Raw genomic sequence first — 15,386 nt, forward strand, 5'->3', positions numbered from 1 at the left:
CGGACAACAGCACACAAAGCTGAACTACGCCACCTACCATTGCGCAGGGGTACAGCTCACGAAAAATACCCAGAAGCAGTCTGGCACCTTTATAATTCTAAGGTACGGAATCTGCCGATAGAAGTCTCTATCAGATACATCGGAATCATAACTGCAATGTCTTGGATTCTTGCAGAGGAAAAGATTAAAGACCCTAAGGTCCAGGATCAGACTAAGACAGCTGTACTTCTTTGGGACCAAACAGAAACATGAGTAGCATCACTGGAAAATGGCCTGCTCTGGCATCAATTCCGCAGCTCTTTTCTGCAGAAGGGCAGCCACTTCCGACTGCAGAAAGCAAGATGGTCTTCTATCCGAAGGGCCTACATGGGAGGGACTTGGAGAGGCGTCTCCTGAAATGGTAGTGCATACTACCTTCCTACAATTTGAAGGACCAACTTGTCTGACAAGGGAAACTTAAGATGCCTCCCTGCAGGCACAGGAAAGGAGGAGGTCAACTGTTGGTGATGCGGACTCTGCTCTTGCTCCTGGCTTGGTATTGCTTCAACAGAGGGTTTTGAAGTTGCAGCTTAGTAGTGTGGTCTAACGCTGCCAAAAGCTTAATTCCCTTGAGAGGCTGCAACGCTTCTGGTAGCAGAAGTAACCTTACTGGGGCCAAAAGAATGAGCTGCAACTCTGCTTGCTTGAAGTCTTCCTTAAGCAGTGTGTGTCTTGTTCCCAAACAACTCAGCACCATCAAAACAAAAACCCTTCATGATTTCCTTGATATTATTTGAGAAAACTGATGATCAAACCCAGGCATGCCAATGAAGTGGAGAAGTGTGGCTCACTGGTTAGAGGAGGCAGACTTGGAAGCAGAGGTCAGCCGGGACCAGGGTTCAATTCCCGGCTCGGCGGGGTCTTGAGTCCTAAAATGTCCATGGACTCGACAATTCTCGCTCCGGTGCCTACTCGATTCACGGGTTCACACTCTGCGACTCTGGGCAATAGCTTGCTTAATCTCCACAACGGCCCCTCGCGGCGGGATGCCTGGCTTTCACCTTGCGGATACCCTGCCGGGGTTATCTCACAGGGGAATACCAGGACGGGTTCCCTAAGCAAGCGCTTAGAAACCGCTTAGTGATTTGCGCTATATAAATTCCTGTACAAGGGTTACAGAAAACCCCACAGCCCTGGCAACAGAGATGACTGTGTCCAGACTGGCTTTTATATTGTGCCTGGACACATTTTCACCACCATTGCCCGAGGTGACCGCTGCCTAATGAAACATCTCAAACACTGCTTTGAGATAAAAGACAGGTTCTGACCCTGGAGTTAGGAACTCAAGGTAGGTCTAAAGAGGCATGGGGTACTGATGTGGCACTCAGAAGAGCCTGAATGTTTTGACCCAGGAGGAGGTCCTGAAAGCAGTGCTGGGGCTGTCTGTCCATCAGCACTGAGTCTTCAGGAGGCTGAACCACCACAAGCTCCAGAGGATTCTGCAGGAGGCGCAGGGAGCCTTGGGGATATACACTTCTTGTGCTTGTGGCCCTGCTCCCTGGAAGATCTGAAAGAAGGAGAGGAATGGTGCTTAGATCTTGGCTAGAACAGACAGCAAACTTGATGATCCTAAGCTCAGGCCACAAAACGTTTAGATTCCCTTTCTTTAATCATCTTCAGATGAATGCAGGAGTCACACATCCTTTTGTCATGCTCGGACCCTAAAGACCACAAACAAATGTCATAGCGATCTGTAATTAACATTGTGAATCATAATCTCACAAAGAAACTCTCTCCCAATAAGACAGTGAGCTCTGGATCAGTAAAGGATTTGGAAAAACAGGAACCAACGTCAGAACTCTGGGGTGGCGCTTTATGGTTCCAGTGATGTCACCCTGGCGTAATTTGTAGGAAAGTAGGATCTTTATGCCATAGGTACCCAGGGGCGGCTCCTCGGCTATGGCGGAGGAGCGTCTCCCCCCGTCAGCACCCTCCAAATCATGAAAAATAAAAGGATAATAAAATGGGTTTAAAACCCGTTCTATTATTGTTTTTTTTCTCCTATCCCGAGTCATGGGGCCGGGGCCACAGTGACGACAGGCGCTGAAGGGAGTGGCGTGCGCACTCCCTTCACTACACATGATGGTTTGGCGGCCGTCTCAGGTCGGCCAAACCATCATGCACAGTGAAAGTTCTCTCCAACCCAACAATGCTGCTGGGCCGGAGAGGACAGGCACAGACTCACAGTCTATCCGGGAGCACAAATTGAGGGTACTCGGGCCAATCCTGAAACAGGTCTAAGGTTAGAACAGCTTCAGGATTGGCGGCAGGGCAGGCTGGAAGCCTGTGCCCTCCGACAGAAGAAGAGAGAAAAAGTTGAGCGTGACGGAGGTAGCAGATACGTTTTTTGTTTGTTTTTACATTGCTCTCCCTCGTCACACTCTTTTCCGTGACATGAGCCGTGGCTGTAGTTACCCCAATTTTTTGCCTGGTGTCAGTGTTTTTAGACTGTAGTACAGTGGGATCCTGCTAACCAGGACTCCAGTGTTGCTGCTCTCTCTTCTAAATTGGTTTGATAAGTACTTTTTACACCACACAATTAGAATACTGGTGTACCAATGTAAGTCCCAAGTATATGGTACTAAGGTACCCAGGGCATTGGTACACCAGGGGTCTCACTTGTGCTGTAGCATGTATTATGCGACCCAGGGGAGCCCATGCAAACGGTGTCTGCAAGTCTGCAATTGCAGCCTGCGTGAAATGGTGCATGCACCTTTCACCCCAGATATAAGGTTTACCTTATATCACGGTCACTGCACTTAAGACCTATAAGTCACCCCTAAGGTAGGCTCTGCAGCCCAAATATACGTTTCTAATTGTAATGGTGCCCATGCATGAGCAGAGGCACCACTATTAACCCCAGGCTCGATTCTCTGGGTTTTGTAAGAGCCGGGAAACCATCTTATGGTATGTAGTGGACACTGGCAAACTTGAGATGTCCAACTGCATAATGACTTTACAGAACCTGGTCATGTTTGGCATCAAACACGTTGAAATCATGCAACAACAACAATTCCAGTGTTAGTTGCATGATACAATGTATTGGTGGGGCTACTTAGAGGACCCCCCCATGCGTACCTGTGAAACCTTGAGGGTCTGCGTGCAAGCCAGTGCTGCCACCGACCCCAGACACTGTTTTGTCCTTCTACTGGAGAGGTTAACTCTGGCAGGGGAAGGCAGAACCAAGGATTTCCTGTAGAGGAGAGGTGTAACTACCTCTCCTTTAGAAGTATGCATCTCTGAGTTGGGTGGTGATGCTTCGGAGCGCCACCAGACTGCTTTGAAGGGCACATTTGGCGCCCTCCTTACATAAACTAGGGAGGTGCCCAGAGTTCTACCAAATGGGCGCTTAATTCCGCCAGTTTGAATCTAAAATACGCTGAAGCCCCTGGGAGCATCTCATTGGTTAGTACACCATAGTAGCTTCCCTGACATCCCCCACCCCCGTTAAGTGGTTCCCCGCAGAAGCTGTCCAACCCCCTTCCTGGGTTACTTAAGGGTTCTCCCCAGGGTGGGTACCTAGATTCATCTAAACAAGGATTCTGCTGCAAGACTCTTCTTTAGGGTCCTCCACAAGACTCTTCTGCTGCAAGACACAGGACTCTGATGTTGGTCTGGGCCGGACATAAGACAAGACTGCTTCTGGCAGGAAGGCTCCTACTACAACTTTTGAATCCATGCTCTGCAACCATCCTGCAACATCCATGACTGTGCTCCTCCAAAGTCACAAGGTTTCTGTGTGCATCAAGGACAGCAAGAAGGAATCTACCTTGGAGTGAAGTAGTCATTCCCTTCCATCGCAGGCACCTCAACGATGACGACTGGCGTGTGGACCCTGCTGTCAGACAGACTCTCCAAGGCTCTGCAACACAGGTGGTAGTTTGGTGGCTTTCCAGAGGCCGGACCAGTCTTCTCTGCAGATGGGAAGACTGTAATCCCGTATGGAGCTGCGGGCACTGCGTCTGTGTCATTGCCAAGGCTAGTTGACTCTCCAATCAGAAGAGCTCCGAGCTCCAAGAAACCCCAAGCAACACACAGCTCCAAGAGCAATTTCCTCCCTGCATCTCCTGCGACGTGGGCCTCCATCTTCAGTGTGCTGCTGGGGCCTCCCTGGGACGCCCTGCGCCTGCTGCCAGAGGGTCCTTCTGGGGGTCTCCATCGATTCCTGCGGACTCTGTGGCTTGCGGAGGCCTGGCCCTGACTTACCTGTAGTGGGTGTGTCCCTCGGACTTTGCTTTTTCCTCAATCCTGTAATTCATCCTGCAACACACCGTTGCGTCTGTCCAGGCTTGTTGATGGTACCGCTTTAATTTTTTTTCTTCTTCTGATTGCCCGCTGGTCACTGACCCTCCGGCAATTTGTCGATCGTCGTGGGATAGCTCGTGGACAGCTCCTGTGATCTTACAGTATTGCCTGGTCTCCAAAACTGCATCTTGAAGGCCTCCGTCCTACCCCCGACAAGGTCTGCTCCTGCTCCCCCTGGATGACACCAGGTGGCTTGGACTCTGTTTCCTCTCTCCACAGGTACTCCTCGTTCGGGATGCATGCCTAGATTCCACCAACATGGTCCACGGGTCATTGTAGCAGCTGGACATCCGAGGTTTCCCATCGACTTCAATGGGCGGTGCCGACACCACTTCACACCTATGCACCAAGGCTCCCTGGTGTAGGTATCCTGCCTCTCTGTATATGCACAGGTGGGGGTGACCTCCAACCTCCCTCGTTCCAAGGGGTTTCCTCGAGGTCCTCTGGGAAGGGTCCTGTCTGAATCCTCCTAACTCCAACCGCAGCTTCCCCCGTTCTTCTATGGACACCAACTTGGGACAACACCTCTGCACCCAGAAGCCTAGGGACTCCTAGCTACTTACCTTTGGTGGTTTTGTGCTTACTCTGTCCTGCAGACTCTTGGGTGTTTTGATACTCAACTCGCATTCCAATTTCCCAGTATATGGTGTGGACCCTCCGTAGGGGCAAATGTGTTTTATGTGCTTTACTTACCTGTTTGATGCTATATTTGTTGTGTATTAATATCTCAGGGTGGTAGATATACCAAAGTAGTTTAGGGTTGGTGTGTAATAAACACTACAGTATTTCTCGAACGCTGGTGTTGTTCTTTCTTGTGTAAGCATCACTGACTGACTTATGTGGTAAATGCACCCACTTTACACCCTCCTGGCTAAGCCTTAGTTGCTCTGCACCGCTACCCCTTGAAAGCTTTGGTTATCAGGGACCACTTGCACAATCACTAAGTGTTGCCTTGACCAAAAGGTGTGCACCATATACTGAGTCAGCCTACCACATTGTGTGCCACACCAACATTGAGTCAGTGCTCTCTACCAGAGTGGAAAAGCTATTGAAATTTACAAATACACTCTGGCGCCTGGGATATTCTTGTGGAATCTGCAAGTAGAAATATACAGCACATAACTATTTTATTAAAAACATTAGGACAAAAAAAAGCCAATGTGAAGTAATGAAATATAGAACCAGGATGTCTGAATATTTGAAACAAAAGTCTTGAATCAGGAGCAGGGTTCAGAGGTTCTCACTGGATGCAGAATATTTTTCATTTAATTTAAGCTGTGCCGCTGACAGAGCTCAGATGAGCAGACACTATGGTGTCTCCAAGAAGCTTATCGTTAACAAAAATGATTTTAAAATATATTTTGAAGGTGTTCTGTAAGAGGTCCTCAGCTACCGTAAAGTATTGAAGATGTTACGAATCTGGAGGCAGAAACAGTGCAAAAAATATTGTCAGGACAGCCAAGCAAGATTACAAGCACTCCGCAGCTGCAAGGATCACTGCCATGATCAGCAATCCATATCAAGAGGCGTTATCTTGGACAGGAAAACACAGCAGGTGGTTGGATTATAAAGCCTTATGATTACTTGCACATCAGTCATCTGCCTTGTCATTTCACAGAAGAGGCAAAACAGGTCTAATTGTCAGTTGCTACATAGAAACGTCACCTTGTCAGTACCAATATCAAGCTTTAGTGGAGTGAGCTACATCCCAGCATTAACTAAAAGCATGTCAAAGATGTAGTAATACAACCTTTTTCACAGAGTACAAAGGTTGCTCTAGGGCAGTATGATACTCCTGACCGTACTGAATTTGATGCATCTGTTAGACAATGTGAGAGGGATATTAGTTATTGTGAATGGTTGGTCTCAAAGTAGCTGGTTAATGTTATCCCAGGTTCATAGTGTAAGGACACCTAGCAGGTAATACAGCACTTCATAAGTTTTTTAATTTTTTTAAATAATGCATAATAATGCTCCACACAGGAAATATTTTAAAATATATTGTACCTTGTTTCTGTGGCCGCTGATCAAACGGATGCTATTGTTCTCCACCCAATTTATGTACCAAAGTGTTCCAGCAGTTGTGCCTACAATTCCCATATCCATTAAATCATCAAACGAGGCACTGACCAAGGTTCCATCTAGAATCATTTCATGTTCTAAAAGGACTGAGCTGGACCTGGAGGGCAGACAGTGAAGCGAAGAGGCAGTCAGAATAGGCTAAGTTGAGGAGAAAGTAAACTTGTCGTCAAAACTAAGTAAAGCACATGGGGTGTTCCTTAGTAATAAGTGTCTGAGAGCCCCACATTGGACTCTGAACTATATTCCCAAAAGAAAATGAGCATGCAACCATAACAAGAATGACAATTCCTAAATTCCCTTTTCCAGTCAACCCCTTACCCGCTTTAAGCTAACAAAGTGTATGAACACTTCATCTGGAATATGCCTCCGGGATTTACTTACTCTCAACTCCTTGCTAGCATATGAAATGACCTGATAAAAGAATAAGTTACTCGGCTTCAGAAACAATATTTCTGGTAGATGCATAACTATAAAAGTACAACAAAAACAAGAGCCCTACTCGAATGTGTGGGCTAATCCTCCTATTAGAAAAAGCACAAAGCTTTTTATAGTATAACCCTCATACACCAGGGTTACATGCCACAAAATGATGGATGATAGGGTTAGAGGGGTTCTACTCTGGTAGGAAAAACTGTAATTATTCAGTCCTAGGCAGTAGGATTAAAATATGTGAAGAAAAGGTATAAAGTATCCTTGGGTTTAATGACCCTGTTTTCTTCCCTAAAATTCGGTCTACATGTTCCTGCCACCCTTCCCTGTGGCTTTCATCAGGACCATGAATCTCACTCCGTGAGACCACTACTTATTTTTACAATAATATAAGCGCAAAGTGTTATACCATCACACATTCTACATGCAAATATAAATCATACACCTACTTGGTATTTGTTACGAAATATATAAAGAAACACTAATAAGGCTTCATAGGTACCACAGTGACGAGGCAAGCCTGTTATCACACTTTCTTCAAGGTCTCGCCTGGTTTAATAACCTAGACATGCGTCACCGGTACCTGCAAGCATACCTATAACACAGATGAACTACCTTATGAATACTCCTTCCAGACTTAAGCCTGGTTGGGTAACTTTTCCCCCAGTAATAACTCTCCAGGGCCGCCAGGTGGAGCTACGCGGCACAAGGTGTGACACCATCTCTGGACATGACATCACCAGGGTATATCGGATACTAACTGGAGTGCTGGCATTGGTTCCTGGAATTTTTTCAGCACCCCATCAAAGCCTGGGGAGAGGAACCAAGACAGGGGAGTAACAGTAACAAATATAGACCTAATATGTTTACATACTTTTGAATATTATTAATCATGGCACTAGCTTAATAGAGAGACCAGTGAGGAATAAATGGAAGATTTTGTATTCACCAGAAATATTGTTACTGAAAGGTAAATAACTTTCTTTTGATGCATAGTGCATACCACAAATTCCTCACCTTATGAATGAATCCCAAAGTAGTACCTGCCTGGGACAAGAGACGGAGTATTGAAGATTAACCAAAGAAATCATGCAACACAGCTTGGCTAAAGGTACTTATAACAGTGTGCCTGAGACGTGTGGCAGTAGTGCACGGCAAATGTGTGCAAGAATAACAAAGGTGATCCAAGCAGATGTTGCCAAACAAGATGCCTCTGGAAATGGCCTTAGAAACAGCCACGCCCCTCGATGAAAGAGCAGGAATGCCCTTAGAAAAGGCTTCTTTGGCCAGGCCAGGGTATAGCAGATTAGGTGAGCTTCTAGTGCCCCACTAGCTGGTCTGCCATTTTGGGTGTTCAGAAAAATGTGCTACGCCCGTCCTACATTTTGATAAGACAGTGCTCCACCGACATGTGGAGGCTGACTGAAACCCATTTAAGGGCAATTACTGCAGGCTCAGGTGGGATCTTTAGGCAAGTCTGATTTTTTACCTTTATAAGATCACAAGTCTCTGCCTTAAACCCTTTGCAAAATCATACAAAATGGCATTCCTTTAATTACCCTTGATCGATGATAGTGGTTTTTACCTTCTTCTCGAAGTGTCTCTGAAGTGAACTTTTTTACTGCCTGCACATTTCACAAGATACTTATTGATCAATTTATACTTTGACCACAATAGAAGGTAACTGTAGATCCAACTGTGTGATGACCATGGTGAATGAAGTAGATTATTTTGTGGAAGGGCTAGAGGGTGTGACCAGGCCTCTTGTAGGTCCATATAAACATTGCTATCATATTGAGGGGCAAACTCATCCCCACCATCAATACCACCAAAAGGTGGTTGGCTCTGGTGAGAGTCCAATATGAAAAGCTGGTGGAGCAAAGGAGGGAGGCTCCTGGTCAAGACTACTGTTTTGTAAGAGTCATAATAAATTGGGCTTTCAGAACTGTGTCAGAACGCGGCGTCGGTCTAAGTAGAGACTAATTCAGATCAGAGTCAAATACAGCAGCAGGATCAAAGTTCCCCTCCTGTGGCGATGGCTTTAGTGACCGCATCAATGCAGTAAAAACCAGCATGGATCGTGGTGGTGTGCGTGGAGTTAGCCCCTAAGTGTCAGCTGAACACAATGCAGATTTGGAAGGTACAGACTACAGAGGCGCTAGGGGGGACCTGCCAGCGGTAAACCGTCGGGAGGCCTCTGTAGATTCGTGGACCCACAGATGCACCAGAGGAACTGCAGAGTCGGATTCTCAATAGGGGACGGGAGGGACACGGGGGCCACCTTGATATTTCCATTACTTTACAGAAGCAGAAGGGTAGGGCTGGGATGAGGACAGTTTGCACTTCTTGTACTTCTTTCTTGACATGGACTCACTCAAAGACTTGTATCTCAACAATAACTTGTCATGGGATCGACCCAGAGTCAGAGTCCTCGACTTCGGGCAGGACAGGTGTTTAGCGACGTATAGCTTTTCCTCATGGTTTAGCATCACTTTCAGGTTCATCAAAGCACATTCCCCACACAACCTGGAGTTATGTCCCAAACCCAAAGATCAAAGGCATTACTGATGGGGATCTGTCACAAACTTTTTTGCCACAGTCGATACAATGTTTAAAGCTTGTAGTTTTAGGAGGGGTTATGTTCTCTTGCACACTGAAAAAAAACCTGGAAAAAAGCTTGTCAACTGATGTGAAAAAAGTAGGAGGTAGCTTCGGGATCCGCTGACTAAGGTGCAGAAAGAAAAGAACGGACGTTAACGTGCCACCCATATGAGAGTCTAACCGTCACTTGTGTGGCAGGGTGGGGTGGAGTTGGCACAGAGGTGCACAACACCACCTACTGCAATGATGGGTTAGAAGCATCCATTAGAAGGTGGCCAATTGGAGGGATTCACCATTTGTGACCTGTCTAATAAGAAAATAAGTTACTTACCTGTAACTATGGTTATCCAGTATTGGCATCTTTCATAGATTCACATGCCTGAATCATTCCCCGTCATCGAGAGGGGAGTCCCACGGTACCATAGTCAGGCAGTATTCAAATAATGCCATAGGCTATAAAGGCCTTGAGGCATGTTCAGTATAGCCTATCCATGTCTTTTAAAAGAAAGTACTAAATACTGAATGCAGCCAATCAGCCGCTAGCACCCCCGAGAACCTTCCTAGCAGAGACAGTTTCCCTCAGATTTTTCCAGCACAAGTGAGAAGTGAGTATATTAATGTATGAATTGTGAAGGCACTTGAGGAATAGATGAGGGATTAGTCCTTAGAATCACAGCAATCTCCTTGAATATTAAAAAAGGGGTTTCTTAATGGTGAATGCTTGGATTTCGCTTACCCTTCTGGCTGAGGTGAGGGCCAGCAGAAGGGCAACTTTCCATGTTAGGTATTTCAATTCAATTTATGAATGGGTTCCAATGGTCTTTTCATGAGTTGCGCAAGTACCACGTTGAGGTTCCATTCCAGTGGAGGTGCTCGCACTGGAGGGAAAGCACAGGACAGCCCCTTCATGAATTGTTTGATGAGCCTTGAGGCACAAAAGAGAAGTGCCACTGGAAGCTCTTCTATAACGAGAGATGGAAGCCAAATGCACCTTAACCAAAGGGAAGGCTGAACCTGATTTTGCCAACGAGAGAAGATATAGTAAAATCTGTTTTGGGGATTCTTCAAAAGGATGCAGATCATTTCGTTGACACCAGAAACAAAACCTTTTCCATTTTAGTTTGAATGCCTTGTTAGTGCTCTCCGCTCTAGATTTTGAGAGGGTATCTCTACACTCTTGTGAAATGTTCATGTCTCTAAATTCCAAGAATTCAGGAGCCAGGCGTGTAATTGCAGTGACTCTGGATTCGGATGGTCACTTGACCATGTAGTCTAGTTCCTATATTCCCAATAGGCTCTGCGCATTGGAATAACATAAATGATAGCTTAGACGTAGGACTGAGGTCGACTAGGTCTCTATTGAATATGTTAGACTTAATTGTGTGTGGCAGCTAGCTGAGAGGTCACTAGAAACTTTCTTGAGTAAACTAGTAGGTGTTTAGCTTTCCAGAATAGACAAGAAGGGATTAGCTTCTGACAACCATATCACATGACAACTTTGTTCCCCCTGCAATAAGGAATATCTCCAGAGTCTCGGAAACAATAGATAGCTATTTTGCTCAGTCAATCGTGCATGCTTAGTTTCACCAGAACTGCAGAGAAATAGAGAGACGGGCGTTTTCAATAAAAGGGTTATTTATTGAGCAGTCTTCTTTCTCACGCAAGAGAAAAAAATTGCCACAATTGCAATACTTGTCATAAAGTAAAGTGCGTACAGTAAAAGGAGTATTATGAAATAATACTGTAAAAGCATTTATATGGTTTCTAAGCCATAAGATACTTAAAATGGATAAAATACATGCAATGATAAAATGATGACTAAACATACTCAACTGGTGTTTCTAAGATACCCCTACCCCGGTGTACCTAACCTAAGCCTAGTACGTGGGAAGGAGTAGATGAGTTACGGTTTTGCCAAGAATCTGAATCAAGAATTCTCTATGGGTCTAATCAGCTCCGTACCTTAGGTCTTGTATCTCTCTCTCAGGACTCGATCTCCCAGAAACCCGCAAGGGTGACCGGAAAACACTCGAGCTGGATTTCTCAGCAGGAGAAAAGACAACGTCTCTCTCAGTGCGTCAGCAGGGAGGGTCCGCTTCCTTCGGCACTCGCATCAGCAGGGCGTCGGGCAAGTAGATAGCCGATCTTCTCCAAACCACTGTGTGTTGCTTAAGGCAGATGCCGGTATATTTATATCTGAAAGGTGCTGAGTTTGACGTAAGGTTGCACATAAGACGTCACTAAGAACTGGCAGTTCTTTCAGGACTCTCAGGAGTTCTAGGACAAATCAAAACAGAAGCAGGGAGAATTCCCGGGCTGCTGGAGGCTTGGTTTGTTTAAGAACGCGTTGTACTTTCTAGGAGTCTATGGGAGTAGCCTTGCCGTATTTGGACTGCATTGGCTAGGACTTAATATGGATATGATTCTTATGCCTTTATAAGGATATGATTTGTTATAACCACATGAGGGCATAAATCGGTAATATCTAATAAGGGTCCTAGATACATTCACAACAACCGTTGTCACTGGATAGGAGAGGAGGAAACAACTACAGATGGATGGGACTGGCTTCTGAGAAGTGAATAAGTTTCGGTAACCAATGTTGTCTGGGCCACCTAGGCGCGATGAGAATCAAGGCGACATCCTTCCAGCTTAATTTTGGTCAGTATCCTCGGAATCAATGGGATGGGGGGGAAAGGCATTGGCATATATCCCTGATCATCGCATCGAAAGGGCATTGCTCTGAGACCCCAGGAGGGGATACCTGCTGGCATAGGACTGGCATTTGACGTTGATGTTCGTGGCAAACAGGTCCAGAGCTGGTTTTCCCCATAGAGCAAATACTTCATCCAGCTGGAATTGGTTGAGTTTCCATTCGTGGCAATTGTCTGTAGCTCTGCTGAGAGCATCTGCCAGTGTGTTGTGTAAACCTGGAACATGCTCAGCCCTGACAGAAATCCTGTGCTCTGTTGCCCAGCTCCACAGTTCTTGAGTTTCTAGAGAAAGCGTGAGAGATTTGGTCCCTCTCTGTTTGTTTATGTAGAACATACTGGTAGTGTTGTCTGTACGGACTAGTACCGAAGCTCCTGCTTTTCTCGGCAGCATAGAGAGGAACATAGCCTTCAACTCCAGGCTGTTGATATGACTTTGTTTTTGAGAATTGAGCCATTTGCCTTGAATTTGAAGGTCCTGCAAATGGCCTCCCCAGCCTTCCATGGAGGCATCCGTTGTTAATCTGGTATGTTTTGTAAGAAAGTCAGTACTTTTGAAAGGTTTGGGGTGTGGTACCACCATTTCATTGCTATTGTCATGGCTGAATGTGAGAAGTTGGCCTGGTATATGATGTCCACTAATGAGAGTGGGCACCTTGCACCAGTACAAACAACCCTTATGGTGATTTAAGAGGTCAAAAATAACCTTAGAAAGCTATCCAAGTGGTAACTGTGGAGAGCAGTCTTCAGGCTCAGTCTTGAAGGAATGTTAAGCAGCTTGTTTTACCAGAATGCAACCTTATTGTATTGGTTAAATGAAAGGAGAACCACACAGTAGTTATAAAAATATGTATTTATTATTATAACACACCTTAAATACCTATCAGTATCTGCTACATGCAGATAAACACAAAGCACACTTTACTGTAGCATAGAAGCAATCGTTAGTAGCACTAATACACAGTGGGCTCTAGGGGGAGACCAAACAATATACTAAAATAGTGGTATAAGAACCACGACTCGAGTCAAGACAGTGTCCAGAGGTTGTAGAATCGCTGGGACACCAAGGAACCACCCACGGTGAGTAAGGAGGAACTTCACAGAGGACTGGTGTAGTATGAGAACAGGACAGCGTGCTATGTACAATTCAATGGGAGAGTCGCTGCTGAAGTTTAAATTTTTACGGACAATTCCCAATGGATTTCAAGGAAGCCCTTTGGATCAAAGGAGGTTGGAGAGCCACCCCACCCGTGGATACCGTACTACCAGAGTTACCTATCCCAGGGAAGCTGAGTGCATAGGGCTGAATTGGTGTCGGAAACCCCTGTAGATCTCAATGGAGGACTTTAAGGAAATGCCACTACAAGAAAGAAGCGAAGTGTCCGTTGGAATCCAAGGATGTTTTCTTGGTGAAGGGTACCTGAAAGCAGAGGGGACAGAGCCTGGGTTACTCAGGAGTGACCAGGGGCTCAGTGGATGAATGCCCACTGATGTCGGGTGCTTCAGGTGTGATGACGGAGACCTTGACATTACAGCTGCAGGGACCAGGAGACGTCAAGGACGACCAGGAGACGGATATGAGCTGGCCCACAGAGGATGTTGAGTGCTGAGGGAGCGGTGTCCGGCGGGAGCACCAACGAGCCTTGGCAGCGGAAACGCACGAAGAAGGTCAAGGTAGGTTACGGTCTAGCCCAGCAAGGACCAGGGGACTCACCACAGCAAGGGGAGTCAGGGCAGGCCTGGAGGACCCAGGGGAGCCCAGGAAAAGCAATGTTGACCATCAAGAAGACCCACAGGCCGGAGGCACAGGAGTCACAAGGGTACCTTGAGTCGATTTACAAAGCAACGGCCTATGGAGCACTCAGTGCGAGGAGGCTGAAGTTCTTTGGTGGAAATGTGCCCAGAGGTTGGGGCTATTCGTAGCTCAATACACCTGTTCGGGAAACACCAACAAGCATATGGACTTGCAAAAGTAAGTAGTGCACAGGGGTTCGGGTTATGCAGTCCCCACAAAGGATACTGGCCTCAGACTTAATGAGAGGGCAGCTCGACCGCAAAAAATGTAGAAACCCACCATCTGTGTTACTGGAGGCTTCGGAGTCCGCAGGAGATCAGGATCAGCAGACCGGTCAGGTGCGTTACGGTGCCTGCAAATGCAGGTGAGTGACTCCTTCACCCCAAGGGAGATAAATTCTGTTGTCCTTGATGCTCTACAGGTCCTGCACGGAGCCTGTATGGTGCACGGGTACGGACGATGCTTTGGATGGAGAGGGATACGAAGTCGGGCCCAGTCGAAGTCCAGCGAAGTGCAGAGTGTCCAGATGGTAAAAGATCACTAGTTTCTTGTTCAGAATCTTGTCCATGCCGAATCTAGGGTCCTACAGCCAGGTATTCCCTTTTGTAGTCACGGGAGAGGGTTGGACAGATTCAGGGGACTCTTCCAGGGGAGGGTCAGGACAGGTGGTAGGGAACTCCCATGTCCTTTATCCAGATTCCCGCAGGAGCCAACAGCTCCCAGGTTTGAACTGGACTGCACAGGGACACCAAATGTGCCCCTCAAGCAGACTTTCAGGCACTTTGGAAGAGTACCCACCCAGCCTCAATACACTAAATCCTGCCTGGGAGGTGGTCAGGATGCCTATTGTTCTGCCTTCCCCTGCAGAGGTTGCCTCAGCGGCAGGAGGGCAGAATTGTGTCTCTGGTTGGCAGCCACCATTTTGTGCTGTCCAGGTCGAGAAGGCTGGTACCACTTCAGAAGGGTGGAATCATACCTCCTACACCGTTTATTGGAGGTATGATTCCAAGGTGTTTGATACCAACCACAACATGTTTTGTTGCTGCCGTTTGAGATTTCATTTTATGCGAGAATGTAATACACCTCTACCTATATTTCTGACTGTGTCACCAACAACCCGGGAGAATGGTCTCCAAAAGCTGTCAGGGTATCCGGCTCATGCAGGGGCACCGTCTAACGTAAAACCCAGCACCCTGAGTTTAGGATTGTTAAGGCCTGCTAGAGGGGTGACTGATAGGTTTTAGGTTTAGTGACCTATAGGCAACCTATATCTCTCGTACGTGGTGAAAGCACCAGCTTACACAGGCTGCACTGGCAGGCCTGTAGTTCCATTTTGCTTGGCATCTCGTGGGTGGCATAATACATGCTTCAGCCCATGGGAGGCCTCTGGGGAACCTATGCCCTGGGTAAATGTGTACCATATA

At 46.6% G+C, this 15,386-nt stretch overlaps 1 protein-coding gene across 1 annotated transcript in view; it reads right to left on the reverse strand.

Annotated features, from left to right (window-relative positions):
* Positions 1 to 15,386, reverse strand: part of WDR90 (WD repeat domain 90) — a 1,374,469-nt gene that overhangs the window by 289,701 nt on the left and 1,069,382 nt on the right. Inside the window, exon 36 of the mRNA XM_086941318.1 lies at positions 6,352 to 6,523. Coding sequence (XP_086797444.1) covers positions 6,352 to 6,523 — 172 coding nt within the window. The remainder of the gene's footprint in view (positions 1 to 6,351; positions 6,524 to 15,386) is intronic.

This window comes from Lissotriton vulgaris, chromosome 10 (assembly GCF_964263255.1).
Source record: "Lissotriton vulgaris chromosome 10, aLisVul1.2, whole genome shotgun sequence".
Lineage (NCBI taxonomy): Eukaryota > Metazoa > Chordata > Amphibia > Caudata > Salamandridae > Lissotriton > Lissotriton vulgaris.